The following is a 17420-nucleotide window of genomic DNA, read 5'->3' on the forward strand; positions in this document are numbered from 1 at the left end:
TGGTCCTCTTCGGCAAAGTGCCGTGCCACTGGGTGCTCTGATTTTTTGCCTTTGATTTTATTGCTCAGTGCCGCTTTGATAGTGGATCGGTGCATTGCCGCCCGTTCCTTAAATGGTCTGATAGTTTTTCCTACATAGCCCTTGTTACACGGGCATGTGAGAAGGTACACTACATATGCTGTGCTGCATGTGACCGTTTGATTAATTTTGAACTGCCCTTTGGCTGACGGTAGTGAGAATGAGGAACCCGTCCTCATGAACTGACAGGTGGTGCATTGGACACATTTGTAGCATCCTGGGGCTCTGGTAAGAAAAGTGCTGCCTCTCTGAGTCCGCTGAATTTCAGAGGTAAAACCCGTGATGTCAGTGTGGACCACAATGTCTTTAATGCTTCTATTTCTGGTAAAGCAGGCCATGGGTCTTTTGTTTTTATAGCACTGGAGCCCTTTGTCGGTACTGACTATGGGCCAGAGAGCACGTGTTGCCCTTGGAATCACAGGACTGGTGGTAGAGTATCTGGTTGTCCAAGCGATGACTTTGTTACTTGGCTTAGGGTTACTTGCCAAAAGAGTGTCTCTAGGGGTATTTAGTACTTCCTCTTTCTGTTTATTTAAGATCTTTTTATCATAGCCCTTACAGATAAAACGTTGTACCACTTGGTCCAATGCTTCTTCCGTTTTATCAGGATTACCAGCAATCCTGATAAAACGGAAGAAGCATTGGACCAAGTGGTACAACGTTTTATCTGTAAGGGCTATGATAAAAAGATCTTAAATAAACAGAAAGAGGAAGTACTAAATACCCCTAGAGACACTCTTTTGGCAAGTAACCCTAAGCCAAGTAACAAAGTCATCGCTTGGACAACCAGATACTCTACCACCAGTCCTGTGATTCCAAGGGCAACACGTGCTCTCTGGCCCATAGTCAGTACCGACAAAGGGCTCCAGTGCTATAAAAACAAAAGACCCATGGCCTGCTTTACCAGAAATAGAAGCATTAAAGACATTGTGGTCCACACTGACATCACGGGTTTTACCTCTGAAATTCAGCGGACTCAGAGAGGCAGCACTTTTCTTACCAGAGCCCCAGGATGCTACAAATGTGTCCAATGCACCACCTGTCAGTTCATGAGGACGGGTTCCTCATTCTCACTACCGTCAGCCAAAGGGCAGTTCAAAATTAATCAAACGGTCACATGCAGCACAGCATATGTAGTGTACCTTCTCACATGCCCGTGTAACAAGGGCTATGTAGGAAAAACTATCAGACCATTTAAGGAACGGGCGGCAATGCACCGATCCACTATCAAAGCGGCACTGAGCAATAAAATCAAAGGCAAAAAATCAGAGCACCCAGTGGCACGGCACTTTGCCGAAGAGGACCACACGCTCAATGACTTTAAACACCTCATCATCGAACATGTACCAGCTCAATCAAGAGGTGGGGATAGGGACACCGCTTTATTGCGAGCCGAAGCAGGTTGGATTTTTCGATTGAAAACCTCTCATCCGCTTGGACTGAACGAAAGAATGCCTTGGAGTGTGTTCCTCAAATAGGCCCCGATCAGGACTGTATAATATTTCTATTTCCACAGATGCCTGGACCCCCTCATTAACCTAGTGCCCCCTATACTAAGTTGTTTACCCTCCCACATCAGCATTAGCCATCCATTTTTGACAGATTTGGCCGTGTGGTCACTGTCAGCAGAGTAACGGACGCCTGCTGCACACCGAGTACAAATCTAGTTGTTTAGCAACTAAGATGCCATGATGCATTTAGAGTATCCCCAGTACTGCTTTTTAATCTTTTACGCTGCAAAGCATTTATTTGCCACAGCACTGTGTTTTCTTCACTATGTTTATGTCTGCACGTCTTTTTTGTATACCCAGGTTGCCTTGGTTACCCAGGTCGCGTGTGTGCGGCGGAAGAACCGGAAGCGCTACACCAGCGACTTCCTGTGAGACGCCGGCCACGGACGTGGGAGACGGGCTCCCGCCTCAGCCTTCTCTGACCCTATATAGGTAAGAGATCTTCTGTTTTATATTGTTGTTGTACTTTCTGCACCTTGAAAACGGGGCTAGACCCCGAAACGTCGGTCACCTTTTGCACTTGAAAATGCTTTTATAAAGACAAGTTTTTCACCAAGACTGCGAGTGCCGCTATTTCTTTATCTGCTATATGTATATATATATATATATATATATATATATATATATATATATATACATATTATGGCAATTGGCATTCCCCTATTGCTAGCGGCAGCAGGTGTCTTTATCAGTTCAAAAGTATTTGCTAGGGTCTGGGGTTATCTCGCTATTTTTCTGGTTTTCATTTTGAAAACGAGACAACCTACAGCAGGCATGTCCAACGTTGGCCCTCCAGATGTTTTAAAACTACACATCCCAGCATGCTTTGCAATAGTTTTAGCATTCTCTAATAGCAAAACTGTGGCAAAGCATGCTGGGATGTGTAGTTTCACAACATCTGGAGGGCCAACGTTGGACATGCCTGACCTACAGCATCACCGAGGGAATCAAAAAAAGGGTTTATGCCCTTCCCCTAAAAAACCCACCAGAGAACTTAGGGGCAGCCCCCCTGTCGCACACCTTATGAGAATTAGATGGTTACAGTATTGTGGAAAATATACTTCTTCATTAAGATACGACCAAAACATAGTTGTGCAGTTACTGTACATTAACAATACATTTTTTTTAATAAGAAAAAAAGAAAAGCTCTTTACCTAATGACACCAGCAAAATAATTATTTGAGTGGACAAATTGTTTATCACACAGAGACGGCAGAATTACACTTTAGCACAGGGGTGGGAAATAAACGGCCCTCCAGCTCTTGATGGACTACAAATGTCTAAGCATGACCAAATAGCAAAACTAAGGCAAGGCATGTTGGGATGTGTAGTTCATCAACAGTTAGATGGCCATTTATTGCCTACCCCTGCTTTAGCAGGTTCCCTGTATTTTCAACTCTCTTACACTTCAAATTATATGTCTTCATTCAAAAAAATATATATATATAATAGCTCTGCAAAATGTAAAATTGCCATATCAATAATAATAACAGAAAGCTAATGTACTTCTAATAATCTTGATATTTTCACCGCTTTACTTTTTTTGCCATCTAAAAATAAACTAAAAACAAAAAAAACTCTTTAAACTCGGAAGATCAAACAAACTAAAGGAACCAATTAAAAGTTGCAGAAATTGGAAAAACTATTCCGAGTTAGCGATCGCCAAGCTGCACTGTAAACTCATTTCTCAAACAGTCGAATCCAATAAAAAGTCTAAACACAGCTGACCACAAATTGAAACTGAGACAGAAAACTAGATAGGCAATTCTGTTAGATATTAGTGGGGAATAATATTATTCTATATATAAGGCTATGACTGAAGTCTAATATTGAATACTTTACGATGTTATGTGTAGCTTATGTAGGTACAGTATTTACTATGGGTTTTTTGCTAATTGTTTTTGTTAAAGAAATCTGTGTCATGTCTCTGTAAAAGCATACCTCCCAACATTCGGAGACACTGGGACGGGACAGGGTGCGCGTTGTTAAGTCGGGAAAAACCCACAGCGTCGAAGGCGCGCAACAATTTTTGGGGGGCACGGCCTATTCTCGTGGAACTGCTTTGAGGCCACGCCCCCATTTTCCGCCGCGGTGGGAGCATGCCCAGCAGCTCTGCCCCTCTGCCTGCAAGAATAAACGTTGTCACAACGTCTATTCACAAACGACAGGGGGGACTCCCAACTGCCCCCCCCCCACCACCACGGGACACTGCCGGCGGCGGGAGGGACGCGGGAATGTCCCAAAATATCGGGACGTTCCCACGATAAGCGGGACAGTTGGGAGGTATGGTAAAAGTAGTTGTTGCAAAGCAACAACTACTGCACCACACATGCACCATCAACTCAAGTACAAGATTTCTGTATATCAACCATCTCTGAAACATAGGCCCTTATTCTGGTTCACCCGCAAAGACAAATTCCTTCTCAAATGGACAAAACCATGTGCACTGCAGGGGGGCAGATGTAACTTGTGCAAAGACAATTCGATTTGGGTGGGGTTGTACTTTAACGTGAGATCTATATCACAGTGTAAAAATAAAGCAGTCAGCATTTTCCCTGCACAGAAACAATATAACTCACCCAAATCTAAATCTCTCTGCACATGCTACATCTGTCCCCCCCCCCTGCAGTGTACATGGTTTTGTCCATTTGAGAAGGAATTTGCCTTTGTGAGTGAACCAGAATAAGGGCCATAGTTGCAGCACTTTCTCAAATCACTTTGAATTGTAGCATTTAAAATGTATTTATTTATTTATTAACAGTTTATTATATAGTAGATTCCGTTGCGCTTTACAATAGTAGACAGTGATATAACAAACAAATGTAACATAATGCAACTTAATCTATAACAGTAAACACCATTTTACATCTTGTATTTATACATTTTCATTATCTCCATCCACAAAAGAGTGGACATACTGTACATCCACAATAGGAAATCCAGTGTTTAAATATATCGGCTCCTCCGCAATACAACACATCCTACAATAATATTAAAACTAAACAAAATTAAAGATGCACACAGTACAATTGAAACACACACAGCCTTCTTCTTAAAATGTAATACTTGTTTTATAAATACTGATTTTTACGTTACGTGACTTTTTTACCAATCTTATTAAAAGTTAAATTTTAATTAACACTAATTACTCTTTTCTCTATAACTTGTGCGCCAACAAAGAGACAATCTTTTCTTCTTTTCTATTATTATGAATAGTTAGGCTTGCTGTGACTCATCCCACCACTTCACATGTGTGTATACCCATAAACCCCACACAGACATAGGCATTCATCCACACTCACCCCACTTATCTAAGAAATAAAGACGCGTACAACTGAATGGGCTTAAAGGGGACGGCTTATTTATTTTGAGCAGGGGCGGCCTATTTGAATCTAACTAAAATTTATGTCCCTGCTCTAACTAAGGTGGCGGGCAAAGAACGGCATGCAAAATAAATAACATTGCTGGAAAATAACAAAGTAATAAAAATAACAAACTCCGGATCTAAGGGCCAATTGCCCTTAATTGCCAAGGACCGGCCACCTGCCAGCGTCCAAGACAACGGCTCAATTATGAAGCGGACTTTTCAAAAGGGGCCAATTGCCCTTAAGGTCAGGGGGTTGACCATCTGCTTCTGCCCCTGACCTCGCAAATATCATTAAGGCAGAGCTCACCACTCTGCCCGAGTCATCAAAAAATTGGGCCATCTGCCCTAAACTACAAATGTCCGCAAGAATTTACGCTATCCGAAGTAGATGATCGTTAAGGTCCAGATGTGGGCCCACCTGGATCGGTGATGCCCACATCCCGACATCAACCACCAGCTAAGTGTAAATACAGCTCTAATTTAACTACCGTTCTTTCCGCCAAGACAAAATAAGCCGACAACAACTAAACGAATAAATGCAAACGACTTCTCAAAAACTAATTCTGACTAATAATTGGGGCGGGCGGGAGGGCAACGTTTCCTGAAGCAAGAGGCAGAATCTTCTGGAAGCAAGAACATCACCCCATCAATCTCCACCTCTGACCTCAACCAGCCTATCCTGAACCGTCATTCAAATCAGCCAACCCGTCAATCAAGACAAGCCGAACCCCCAGGCCCAGATCAAGTGTGTGAGCTAAGGATTCCTGCCAATAGCCAGGTGAGTTTATGCTGTTTTCAGCCAGACAAGCTGGCTTCTACAGTCTTAAACCCCACACAGACATAGGCATTCATCCACACTCACCCCACTTATCTAAGAAATAAAGACGCGTACAACTAAATGGGCTTAAAGGGGACGGCTTATTTATTTTGAGCAGGGGCGGCCTATTTGAATCTAACTAAAATTTATGTCCCTGCTCTAACTAAGGTGGCGGGCAAAGAACGGCATGCAAAATAAATAACATTGCTGGAAAATAACAAAGTAATAAAAATAACAAACTCCGGATCTAAGGGCCAATTGCCCTTAATTGCCAAGGACCGGCCACCTGCCAGCGTCCAAGACAACGGCTCAATTATGAAGCGGACTTTTCAAAAGGGGCCAATTGCCCTTAAGGTCAGGGGGTTGACCATCTGCTTCTGCCCCTGACCTCGCAAATATCATTAAGGCAGAGCTCACCACTCTGCCCGAGTCATCATAAAATTGGGCCATCTGCCCTAAACTACAAATGTCCGCAAGAATTTACGCTATCCGAAGTAGATGATCGTTAAGGTCCAGATGTGGGCCCACCTGGATCGGTGATGCCCACATCCCGACATCAACCACCAGCTAAGTGTAAATACAGCTCTAATTTAACTACCGTTCTTTCCGCCATATCAGTTCAACTTGAACTGACCCGCCACCAACCTAATTCCAAATACTCCCTCAGCTAAACCTCTAAACTTCTGAATGCGTCTATTAAATTCTGGAAAAACAAATCCATCCCGACTACAGAGAGATGCACCCCATCCGGCCTGTACAGGGTCTCGTTTCTAAAGGATATGGCCTCGTGCCTGACGACCACTCCGCCCTCCGTTACTATAGCCTTGCCGACTACGGAATTGATCCGCCTACGTACCAAATCAATGGCACCCGGATTGAGTGCATCTCTCCAAACCCTCCTAGGTATAATCTCTGACCAGAAGAAACGGCAAAATCTCCATTCTCTGATCAGGTCCAGCAATAAATTCCTAATCTCAAATCGAATATTGAGACCGGAATTATGCGTGAGGTCGTTGCCCCCCAAGTGGATGATGACAAAAAGTGGGTAACCAAACGCCCTAACTGACTCATCCAAAAGACCCGTCAACGCGGACCACCTCATACCTCTACGCCCCAGCCAACGGATAAATCACCCGATTTGACTTGAGGCAAAAAACACAAATCTTCCACCAGTTGGCTAGAGCCTAATTTAAGACTGGTGATAACACAAAAAATTCCTCAAGGCCCCTCAAACACTAAAGCGTGTTTGGGCGAGCGGCTACTCCTCAAATGGGCTCACTGGACTATGTCGGCCTGATGTATCGTTTAAATGCACCAGACCGCCATCTTCCGAGTGCTCGTATGTCGACCTGAGACCAACCCGCCGCAGCGGCTGCCGAAGCGGCGCCGATACGGAAAGAGTGTGTCCCAAAGTCGGCTGGAGAAAGACCCTGATGCAATATACAGCGCCTGAAAACCGACCTAAACTGGAAGTTAGTAAGGGGGGACCCGTCGATGTGCATCAGCCAGGCCCCGGGCAATTGGGGCCGCAACTCCACGTAAGCCAGAGCCGCCGCCACCGGACAGATCCGGCGGTCGCCACTCCGACCCAAATGGACCCACTGCCCCCTGCCCGCTACATCAGTCTTTGAGCGCTGTATCTTGCACCATAAACCGTCGTGGTGCACGTCGACATGGCCGAACAGCATAGGCGAGGGAGATGCCCTGGTTGCGGACACCAGTTCGCCTACTCTGAACGCCCCATGGAAAGCCATGGCAAAAGCCAGCCTGAAAAGTCGAACCCCGTAATCGTTTGAGCAAATTACTCTTAGGGACCTCGAGATTCGACGCAACAGGCCGGCATCAATCGGCCGTCGCCTGTCGGGCAAAACCGGCCTGGCTCTGGCCCATCCCTTTAGCATCCTGGAAAGCATGAAAGACTTGGTGATGTCTCTCCTCCCACCAAGACGCAAAAAGAATGATATGCCTGCCAGAGAGCGTCCAACAAAACTTCTGGACTTACCCTCCGTGTACAGGTTCCATACATAGGCATTTATAAGACGTTTAGAGCTCTTACCTGTGCCACCCTGTTCAAGCATGAACTCGCTCCAGCACTCCCATGAGGCTAGATAAGCTCTAAATGTAGCTGTCGCTAGCGACCGCAGGGCCAGCTCCTCTACCCCTCCAGAGGCACCTGCCATAAAAAAGATGGACATTGCTCACCATACTTCTGGGCTAAAGGCACAAGTTGCCTGAATCTTACCCATTCGAAACGGGACAATGCATCCGCTACTTCATTAAGAACGCCTGGGACGTGCTTGGCTCGCAACGTAATGTTGTTCGCCAAGCACATCATCACCATCCGTGCCAAAATACGCAAAACTGGGAGAGAGGTTGACCTAAGTTGCGTAATGGATTGGACCACCCCTAGGTTATCACACCAAAAGACAACCTCCCTGTTTCCCAATTCTGCGCCCCAGAGCTCTAAGGCGACCATTATTGGAAATATTTCCGATAATAGCATATTCTTGGTCATGCCGTCTCGTGCCCAAGATTCGGGCCAGGCCTCTGCGCACAAACGTCCCGCATCAAATGCGACGAATCCTGAAGATCCTGCAGCATCTGTATATAATTCCAACTCCGCATCTGCAACGGCTGGAGCTTGCCATATGCATATGCCGTTGAAATTATCCAGAAACATTTCCCACACTTTCAGATCCCTCTTCATTTCTGAAGATAGACGTAGAAAATGGTGGGGTTTGCGAATCCCGACGGTCGCTCGCTGAAGTTTTCTACAAAATATTTTGCCCATGGGTATAACTCTACATGCGAAATTAAACGGGCCCAATAAAGATTGAGCCTGTCTAAGTGTTAGCTTAGCAGCCGCGATGGCATAACGTATTTCATCATGTAGCCGGCGTACTTTATCTAGAGGAAGTTTACACAGACCTAGCTCGGAATCGATTTCAATTCCGAGGTACACCAAATCAGTAGTAGGTCCCTCGGTTTTTTCCACTGCCACGGGAACCCCGAAATCTCTAAATAAATCAAGCGCTGCTTCTAGTAACCTAAGGCACAGGTCAGAACTTGGAGGACCCACTAAAAGAAAGTCATCCAAATAATGAGTAATGCTGTCAGCTCCCGACGCTTCCTGCAGGCACCACTGCAAAAATGTGCTAAAGCGCTCAAAATAAGCACATGAAATGGAGCAACCCATGGGCAAACATTTATCTATGTAAAAAACCCGTTAATGTACGTTTCCTGAAGCAAGAGGCAGAATCTTCTGGAAGCAAGAACATCACCCCATCAATCTCCACCTCTGACCTCAACCAGCCTATCCTGAACCGTCATTCAAATCAGCCAACCCGTCAATCAAGACAAGCCGAACCCCCAGGCCCAGATCAAGTGTGTGAGCTAAGGATTCCTGCCAATAGCCAGGTGAGTTTATGCTGTTTTCAGCCAGACAAGCTGGCTTCTACAGTCTTACTGTACGTACTGTATGTAGATAAACTTTGGTGCTTGGGTTGTTTCTGTGTTTCCCTGTCTGCTCTCTGGTGAGGCTACAGTTAGCGATGCTAAGAGATAAAAAACGTCTATTTTTTATAGCTACTGGTAAGAAAACTTTCAATTGTATTTCCCCCAGGATAAAATAGAAAAGGGGCAATCTAGTTGTATCAGCATTTGGTGATTTAATGCAGGGGTTCTTAAACTAGGTCCTCAGGACCCCACACAGTGCCTTGCAGGTCTCCTCACAGATTCACAAGTTAAATAATTAGTTCCACCTGTGGATCTTTTAAAATGTGTGAATGAGTAATAAATGCACCTGTGCACCTGCCGGGTGACCTGGAAAACACGAACTGTGTGGGGTCCTGGGGACCGAGTTTGTGAACCCCTGATTTTGTGTATTGGTAAATGTGAGTATGGTGGAGAAAGCATTATGTGGTGTGAGTAGTACAGTATGTCATTTACTTGGTATGTAGTCAGCAGTATGGAAAATATTTAGTAGTAGTAGTATGGCATTGTGTGGATGTAGTATGTGGTTTAGCTGGTGGCAGTGTGAGTACAAATAACATAGCGCAGGTTCTCAACCTCAACCGTTGCCAAAAGATCAGGGGCCAGATGCACTAAGCTTCAAAAGTGATAAAATGGAGAGTGATAAACAGCCAGCCAATCAGCTCCTCCTTGTCAGGTCACAGACTATTTGAAAAATCTCAGATAGGAGCTGATTGGTTGGTTGTTTATCACTCTCCATTTTATCACTTTTGAAGCTTAGTGCATCTGGCCCCAGGTTACCTAGACTATTGCCACATCTCTAATTTTCATGCTACATTCTGGAGTTTAGACCCAGTAGGTAACACCACCCCCCTGAGGAGAACGCACATCGGGGGAGATTCTCTAAGCTAAAAATGCGGTAAAGCCCCCGTTATCTGGGTTTTTACCGCATTTTGGGATGCTTTAAGGATCCCCCGCCGGTTTACCGCGGCGGGGGGCATCGCCAGAAAAATTTGGCGATGCCCCATAGAAGCCTATGGGCCTCTACCGCAACCCTCCGCCCCGCACGTACCCCCGCCGCCCCACATCGCCCCCCCCCCTCTCAAATGTGTCCGGGCAGCACAGAGCTTGCACTGCACAGGCCAGAGGATCACTCCTTACTTACAAACTAAAGCCTAGGTGAAATAACAACAATGCAACAGCCTACTATCAGGGTCAGGGAAACCAGCTGTGCCTAGAGTAAGGATTCTGCCTACATGGATATATAGAAACCAAAAGGAATGTCTCCCAGTGTGAGGTTACAGAGGCAGAGCCTGGGGGTCCAGAAGGAGAAAGGAAGCGAGCTACAGAGTGACAGATAAATGAGTGTATAAGAAGTATATAAAGTATAAATGCATCTTGTGTATAGACTTGGGTCCCGTCCTCAAGAGTTCATAACGGAATGCAAATATTCCAAAGTACGGAAATCCAAAATGCAGAATCTGGTCCCATGCATTTCAGATATTGAAGACAACACTGCTTCCACCTTACATATGCACTCTATACTGTAGATCATATTGTTACATGGGATTTATGAATAAATGGACCCCACTCTTCTCATTCATTTAGATTTGGCTCAGTATTTTATTAGAGAAATGTACTTAATCGGGATGGTGTCCCTATACAGAATTAGAACACAGGACCTTAAAACAACACTTTTACACAGTAAAACAGAAGAACCTCCATTTACTGGGTCAAGTCCCAAAAGGCGGATGTAGACGTGTGCACCTACAGTCATTACATGGTATAATAGTTGTATTTATGTGTGCTGTGAATTGTAATATGGGCAGGAAGTTGTGTATTATACCCCATCACAATATTATTACTTACATTCAAGCTCCATTTTTTATTTGGAATTGTTGGCAGGTACGATGTTTGCATTTTATTCACCTATTATTTAAAAAAACTCGACTTTTCAGTGCATTCGCCTTTTAAATGGAACTAAACAGGTTTTCTACTAGCAACTGTGACGCAGTATTCCACAGAGAACGATTGTAAGCATCAATGATTTGAATTCCCAAATACCTGTCAGCGCCATGAATCACGCATTCTGGAAGAGCCAAGCTACAGCCGAACAGCATTATGTGTTGATAGCAGCTGAGGCGACTGAGATAGCTGAAAAACTTCAAGAACATATCCATATCTATGCTCTTGACAAAGGAATACGTAGACTTTGGAACAGTGTGGTTGTACGGCAGCAGTTGGCACTGGCCGTGGGTGATGTTGACGCACGTGTCTGAAAAAAAGAACAAAAAAGTGGCTAAGAAAAGAACAGATATGCAGTATCATCCAGTAAGTCTATGACATTTTTTAATATTTTTTTTTTTTCAAATACATTTTATTTATTTTCAAACAAGGGTGTTTTCACTCCAGATTGATGTAGCAAATAAAATGCCAATGACAGTCTTTGAAATAAATGGCCCAGATATTGGGGGAAATTACTGCATTTTGGGATGCTCTAAGCATTGTTTATCTACCAAATAAACCAGTGATATGAACATAGGGCCTTGTTAAAAGGTCAGTGTTGTTTTTTTGGAGAGAGAGCTGAACTGACATCGGTGGATGATGGCTTCACCTCTCCCCAATAATTAAAATTCGATTTGAAAATTTCAACGTTACATTCTAGAGACAGCGCTGGGTGAAATTATCCAGTTTGTGGAAGAAATCTGTATTGGGTGTGGTAGACCCAGGAGGACTTCATCAGGCAGCAGTCAAGGGGACACATTACCCCTCCTACACCCATTGTTTATTGTATATTTTATCTGTTGGTTGTGAATTGTAAATAAAATTGTACATTACTTTGCACTTTATTGTCTCTCCTATGCTTATGTTCTGAATGTGGAACTGGGGCAATCGAGGCCAACTATAAATGAACAGAACAAGTGCTAGTTAAGCGGTATTCTAATTTCTGTGTGTCGTTATCTTGGTGAAGGGAAGAGGTGAACCCTTTAAAGAATACTACAGACTGGCCGCTGTGCGCTTTTTTGTAGACAAAATCTTTGAATTTGCTATTGTGTTCATATGTAAGTGCAGTTTTAAGTCTTCCAGAAATGTCCAGGTGTCCAGTCATAACAGTAATAGCAAATCATTATAAACATACTGAAAAATACAACACATGGCTATACAGCATCTTGTTCATTAACGTGTATTGTTAGAGGTAGTAGATCCATAAATGAGGACAACATATGATGCTTCTGAATATTTTTTTTTTCTGTCATGAACCTAATTTTATGCATATAAGATGCTTCATATATGTGGAATAAAGGACATTTTTGGATCTTACAAAGTGATCAGTAGTGACAGTTTGATATTGCTAGCATGCTCTTTTCTACATAGTTGGGTATTCAATGTGTACCAATAGTGGTGTATTCAATGTGTACCAATATTTCCGACCATTTTCGACTGCATTTTCGCCCATGCCGATTAAACTTTGTCAAAAGTCGAATCTGCATTGTCGAAAATATCTGCTAAATTTAGCGAATCTGCTGTAGTTTTTGCAGATTCCGACAGTCAGATAGATTAAGAAGGTTGAATGTAAATTTGACCTATTCTTGACAAAAAAGGGACAATCTTTCCCACTGTTGGAAATAATACATTGAATACCCCCCATAACCTGCACGGAGGAAAAATTATTTCATGGTCACTCACCATGAAATTATATTTTCTCTGTTTGTGGATAAAAGTAAGTCTATATCCCAGTGATTTTCAACCTTTTTACCTTGCGGCACACTAAATAAGATTTTAAAATTGCCAAGGCACACCATGTGATCCACACAGGGCAAAACACATTGGCCCCCACAAGAAAAAAACAAACCTATTGGCCCCAATTTAAAAAATAATCACACTGGTCCCCACAGGTAGTAAATATTAAATACATTGGGGCACACTTTAGAACAGCTCAAGGCACACTAGTGTGCCACGGCACCGTGGTTGAAAAACACTGCTATATCCCCTATGTTCAATATGATCTCACTAACAAAATAGATGAATATACATTTTAGTTTCATCATAATAGTTCTAACGAAACAACATACTGTATATTGGGTTGTTGATAATGGGCAGCACAATCATTTGACAGATAACCTTTTATACAAAACTAGGTGTTTCATCGCGCCCTACGAGCGCTCTTCACACCGTCGTAAGGGGCTACGTCCCATTAAAATTATAAATATATTTTAATGAGAATTATGTTTGTAATTTGTGGATGAATGTGTTTAATTTTGGGTGGGGCGGATGGTGTTGGCGGGAAGGGGTGTGTTGGGTTAGGGATTTTGGTGGTGTGTCTGCGTGTTGACCTGGGAAGTGTGTCAGTGAGTAATGAGTACACCTGTGTGTCTGCGTGTTGACCTGGGAAGTGTGTCAGTGAGTAATGAGTACACCTGTGTGTCTGCGCAGTGACCTGGGAAGTGACAGTGAGTAATGAGTACACCTGTGTGTCTGTGCGGTGACGTGGGAAGTGTGTCAGTGAGTAATGAGTACACCTGTGTGTCTGCGCGGTGACCTGGGAAGTGACAGTGAGTAATGAGTACACCTGTGTGTCTGCGTGGTGACCTGGGAAGTGTCAGTGAGTAATGAGTACACTTGTGTGTCTGCGTGGTGACGTGAGAAGTGTGTCAGTGAGTAATGAGTACACCTGTGTGTCTGCGTGGTGACCTGGGAAGTGTCAGTGAGTAATGAGTACACCTGTGTGTCTGCGCAGTGATGAGGGAAGTGTGTCAGTGAGTAATGAGTACACCTGTGTGTCTGCGCAGTGATGAGGGAAGTGTGTCAGTGAGTAATGAGTACACCTGTGTGTCTGCGCAGTGATGAGGGAAGTGTGTCAGTGAGTAATGAGTACACCTGTGTGTCTGCGCAGTGATGAGGGAAGTGTGTCAGTGAGTAATTGAGTACACCTGTGTGTCTGCGCTGTGACCTGGAAAGTATGTTAGTGTGTAATGAGTACACCTGTGTCTGCACTGTAACCTGGGAAGTGTCCGTGAGTAATTACACCTGTGTGTCTGCGCTGTGACCTGGGAAGTGTGTCAGTGAGTAATGAGTACACCTGTGTGTCTGCGCTGTGACCTGGAAAGTGTGTCAGTGAGTAAAGAGTACACCTGTGTGTCTGCGCTGTGACCTGGGAAGTGTGTCAGTGAGTAATGAGTACACCTGTGTGTCTGCGCTGTGACCTGGGAAGTGTGTCAGTGAGTAAAGAGTACACCTGTGTGTCTGCGCTGTGACCTGGGAAGTGTGTCAGTGAGTAATGAGTACACCTGTGTGTCTGCGATGTGACCTGGGAAGTGGGTCAGTGAGTAATGAGTACACTTGTGTGTCTGCGCTGTGACCTGGGTAGTATATAAGTGAGTAATGAGTACACCTGTGTGTTTGCCCGGTGACCTGGGAAGTGTGTCAGTGAGTAATGAGTACACCTGCGTGTGTCTGCCCAGCGACCTTGCTGCTGTGTGCAGGCGGGTGTGTGTGTGTGTGCAGGACGGTGGGGTGTGCAGGCTAGGGATAGCCATCGTTGCCTTTGCCATCGATGGTTGCCATCGATGGCAAAAGTGCAACAGGCCATCAATGGTGTATAAGTATGCAATGGATGACCATCAATGTTTTTACATATCGATGGTCATCCATTTGCTTTGAAAGATTGGCCTGTGGGCCAATCAAAATACGGGGGCGGGGCGTCATGGGTGTTGGGGGTGGAGCTATGCTCCGTGTCCCGGCCCCTTAATGATAAAATAAAAACGAAACTATTCAGTTAAGCCTGACATCGATGGTGGGAAACCATCTGGTTCTCCCCCATCGATGTCAAAACTATTTGACATCGGCCATAAACCATCGATGATTTCTAATCATCGATGGTCGATGGCCATTCCTAGTGCAGGCCGGGGGGGGGGGGGCAAGTTGCTGCTGCTGCTGTGTGCAGGCAGGGGGGGGGGGTGGTGGTGTGTGTGTGCATGGCCGCCGAGAGGCAGGGGGGGCGGGTACATTTTACCTGGGCCCGGGCCTGCCAGGGGGGCCCGGGTCCCGACACACACTTAAAAAAAATTATATATTTATCTCCCTCTCCCGGCCGGCTCTTGGCCTCCTCCTGCAGCATGAGACACACTGGGTCTAGTAAGGGGGCGTGGCCATGGGGGCCGCGATTAGGCCACGCCCCCGAATTTGCTATGTATGTATATATGTGTGTGTGTGTGTGTGTGTGTGTGTGTAACAGGCTATGTATGTATATGTGTGTGTGTGTGTGTGTGTGACAGGCTATGTACTATATGTGTGAAGGAACAGGCTATGTGTGTGTGTAACAGGCTATGGCCCTCATTCAGGTTGGTTCGCTCCCCCGCACATTCACACAGAGGAGCGATGTTGTGCATGTGCAGCCACGGCAAACTGATTATTTGCCGCCCCGATCGCATGCAGCGGTGTGGACGGAAGAGTGGGGTGGTGGATATGGGTTGCGCCCATGGGAACTCCCATGACGTGGGTGCCGGGGGAGGGCAGCTGATGTCACCGGATGTCAGCTGCCCACCCTCTTCTCGTACAGGAGCGCCACAGATCTAAGACAGCAGAGACTGACTTAGATCTGCGAGCACTTGAGAAATGATTTGATGGTCGGCGACCGCACTGCGCTGCACACAAGCTGCAAATCGATGACTATGTAAAACATCCATTCGCATGCGTGAAATCTGAGGTATTTAGATGTCAATCAGACTGACCTCCAATGTGTTTGAAGGGAACAGGCTACATGGGGCCCATTTATGACGGATCATATATGGAATGCGATCTGGGTGGGACCATACTGCCCAGGATCACATGAGACTAAAGAGGTTTAATGGACACAATCCCCCCTCTCCCTCCAGGTGCACATACCGCTGGCCATCACAATGCAGCTGCTCTTGGCACCGGATCTGTAGCTTTGGGGGACACAGCAGATACCGGCAGCTCAGCTCGGCGATACTGCAAGTAGTGGCATCTGCTGCTTCTTGCCAGCAGGTTGAAAGAACTGTTGCCGCTTTCCCTGCTGCGTGTGTGAGCTTGGCATCCTTATACTCCAGAGGCGGCGCTTCAAATGGGGATGATGGTGCCAGCCACAGATCTTGGAGAGAGGAGCCGTGTGCTGGCCACCCCTGCTGTATGGCATAGGGGTCTGGGCAGCGCAGGGGGGCAGAGGGTCCCTGTGACGGATGGGCAGACAGCAGTGGGGTCCTTGCGGAGGATGGGAGCTATTACCTAGTTCCCATCCTCCGCAGGGACCCTGCCGCTATCTGCCCATCTGTGGCCACGACCCCTTACTCCCATGGGCGAAACCCATATCCACCACCCCACGCTTCTGTCCACACTGCTGCATGCAAACGGGGCGGCAAATATCTATTTTAATTTTGGCTCATTCTGTGTAGCATAATGTGTAAGGGGCAAGTATAAGGGGTCTACTATTGTTTTGCATAAAGGGTATATGGTGTGGTACACACCCCTATATCCTTTAATGGCCACACCTCCTTTTTGTAGCTCGCCACTCCAGGGGGGCCCCGTGACGCTGTTGTACCGGGGCCCAGGATTTCTCTTGGCAGCCCTGTGTGTGTGTGCCAGGGGTGGGTGTGCAGGATGGTGGGGTTTGCAGGCCGGGGGGGGGGGGGAGCAGGTTGCTGCTGCCTTGTGCACCCCCCCCCCCCTAAGTTATTATAGACAACCTCCTCCTCTCCCCCTCCTTCCCCAGACTTGCTGGCATCCCCCTCCCACATGTGACATACCTGTGGCGCCTGACACTCACAGGGCAGTCTTGCTTCACCCGGCCAGCGGCAGATTGGAAATGCCTGAGAGGAGCTACAGCCAGGCCAGAGCTTTACTATAAAGGAGGAGGCAGCTCTGCCGAGTCACAGCTGCATCATGCTTCTCTCCTCTCAGGCTGTGACCATGTGACTCTGTCTGCGACTCGAGGTCAGCCTGAGAGGAGGCAGAAGCAGAGCTGCTCCCCCTTTCTGCCAGAGGCTGCTATGTCAGCACCACAGATCTGCAGCTGCGCAGACTTAATTTATTCACTGCACTCCCTTCCGCCCCCATCGACGCTGGCTGAGCTACATGTGTCTGTGAGTATTATAGGTGTGTGGTATTGCGGGGGGTGTAGTGCAGGCAGGCAGGGGCCAATATGTGTGTATTATCTCTT

At 45.9% G+C, this 17420-nt stretch overlaps 1 protein-coding gene across 2 annotated transcripts in view; it reads right to left on the reverse strand.

The window, feature by feature from the left end:
• The window catches only part of CORIN (corin, serine peptidase), a 230702-nt gene that overhangs the window by 115924 nt on the left and 97358 nt on the right, over window positions 1-17420 (reverse strand). For both annotated transcript variants that reach the window (XM_083167929.1, XM_083167930.1), the window contains exon 4: window positions 11309-11519. In XM_083167929.1, coding sequence (XP_083024055.1) covers window positions 11309-11519 — 211 coding nt within the window. The remainder of the gene's footprint in view (window positions 1-11308; window positions 11520-17420) is intronic.

This window comes from Crinia signifera, chromosome 1, assembly GCF_055691185.1.
Source record: "Crinia signifera chromosome 1, ASM5569118v1, whole genome shotgun sequence".
NCBI classification, from domain to species: domain Eukaryota; kingdom Metazoa; phylum Chordata; class Amphibia; order Anura; family Myobatrachidae; genus Crinia; species Crinia signifera.